General features: G+C 33.0%; 1 protein-coding gene across 1 annotated transcript in view; it reads left to right on the top strand.

The window, feature by feature from the left end:
• The window catches only part of LOC107578284 (SLIT-ROBO Rho GTPase-activating protein 1-like), a gene marked incomplete at its 3' end in the record, with an annotated part of 7,251 nt that overhangs the window by 1,970 nt on the left and 3,765 nt on the right, over positions 1-1,516 (top strand). The window contains exons 5-6 of the mRNA XM_016264252.1: positions 945-1,079; positions 1,357-1,462. Of these exons, the coding sequence (XP_016119738.1) occupies positions 945-1,079; positions 1,357-1,462 (241 nt within the window). The remainder of the gene's footprint in view (positions 1-944; positions 1,080-1,356; positions 1,463-1,516) is intronic.

Genomic DNA, 1,516 nt, shown 5'->3' with positions numbered 1-1,516 from the left:
AAAAAAAAATGTAAATCTGGAAGGAAACAAGTTAATTTTAAACAAATATAAGTTATAGAGTAATACGATGAAGAAATATTATGCACAATTTTTGTCACCAAGTAAAAAAATGTATTGAAAATTTGAAAATCTTATTTTATTATAACAGTGGTGACTAATTTCCACTTAATGTTACTTACATAAAACCATAATACATTATTATAGTTGGTACCTCCTCTACATAAGTCACATTTTATTTAATTTTTTTATTTTACTTTATTTAGTGAAGTAAACAAGTTGAACGTTTCTGAAATATGTGAAACAATGTAAGTTAGATAAGTTTTACAGATAAGTTATGGCGTAATATTAAGAAGAAATATCCTGCACTATTTCTGTGTCACCAATTAAATAAAAAAGAAAAATTTAACATTTTATTTTATTATAGAAGTGGTGACTAATTTCCACTTAATGTTACTTGCATAAAACCATAAATTAATATGGTACCTCCTCTGCACATTGTAAAATGTCACTTTTTATTTCTTTTCTTTTCTTTCTTTTTTATTGTATTTTATATTATTTTATTTTTTTATTAATTATAAATGATTTTGAATATGGTGTAATATAAAAAATTATATTATGGTGTAATATAACAATTTTTTGCGCTATTTCTGTGTCACCAGTTAAATAAACAAATTGGTGACATTGACCCTGTAATTTGTAATGATTTTAAGAAAAATGTTAAATAATTGTAAAAAAATAAAATATGTATAATAATATGAACAAATAGCATTGACTAAATACAGTTTAACAGTCTCCCTTAAATTAAAACAATTAAAATTGTGATGATTTAATAATAAATGCCAATGGCTTTTTAAAAGCTCAGTGTTCAAATGTGAAAATCACTGATTTTAATGAAAAAGATCTATCACCATGGATACACTCTCATCTTCGTGACTGTTTCCCAGGCAACGACCCCTTGACTGACGAGGAGAATAACCATGACATTAACTCGGTAGCAGGCGTGCTGAAAATGTACTTCCGCAACCTGGACAACCCGCTTTTCCCCAAGGAGAAGTTCAACGATCTCATCGCCTGCGTCCGTGAGTGCTTGTTTCCCTGCGTTCTTATGTGTGCATGTATGTGTATGAGGCAGGATGGAGGATGGAGGAAGGAGAGGAAAGGAAAGGTGTGTGTGTGAGAAACGGTGGCAAAAGCGTTCGGGAAATGACAGGGTGCTAAGTACTCGGGTTTCCTGGGGAGTTTGGACAGCTGCTGTCTTTTCATGTGAATATAAAAGAGTCCCTGCCTGTTTGAGAACATGGGACGTCTAGTTTTCCTTGTTTATGAACTATGAGCGTGTTCGTGTGCATTCAACAGGAACAGAGAGTTTGTATGAACGTGCCCTCTCCATCCGCAAGATCTTGACCACAGCACCACGGCCAACACTCGTGGTCATGAGATACCTGTTTGCATTCCTCAACCAGTGAGTATTCACACACATTTAAATGTGACCCTGGAGCACAAAACCAGTCTTAAG

The sequence above is a fragment of the Sinocyclocheilus grahami genome, unplaced genomic scaffold (genome assembly GCF_001515645.1).
Source record: "Sinocyclocheilus grahami isolate Dianchi unplaced genomic scaffold, SAMN03320097.WGS_v1.1 scaffold9551.1, whole genome shotgun sequence".
Taxonomy (NCBI): domain Eukaryota; kingdom Metazoa; phylum Chordata; class Actinopteri; order Cypriniformes; family Cyprinidae; genus Sinocyclocheilus; species Sinocyclocheilus grahami.
Note: the sequence above shows the minus strand (reverse complement) of the source record. Positions and strands in the feature narration are given on the sequence as shown.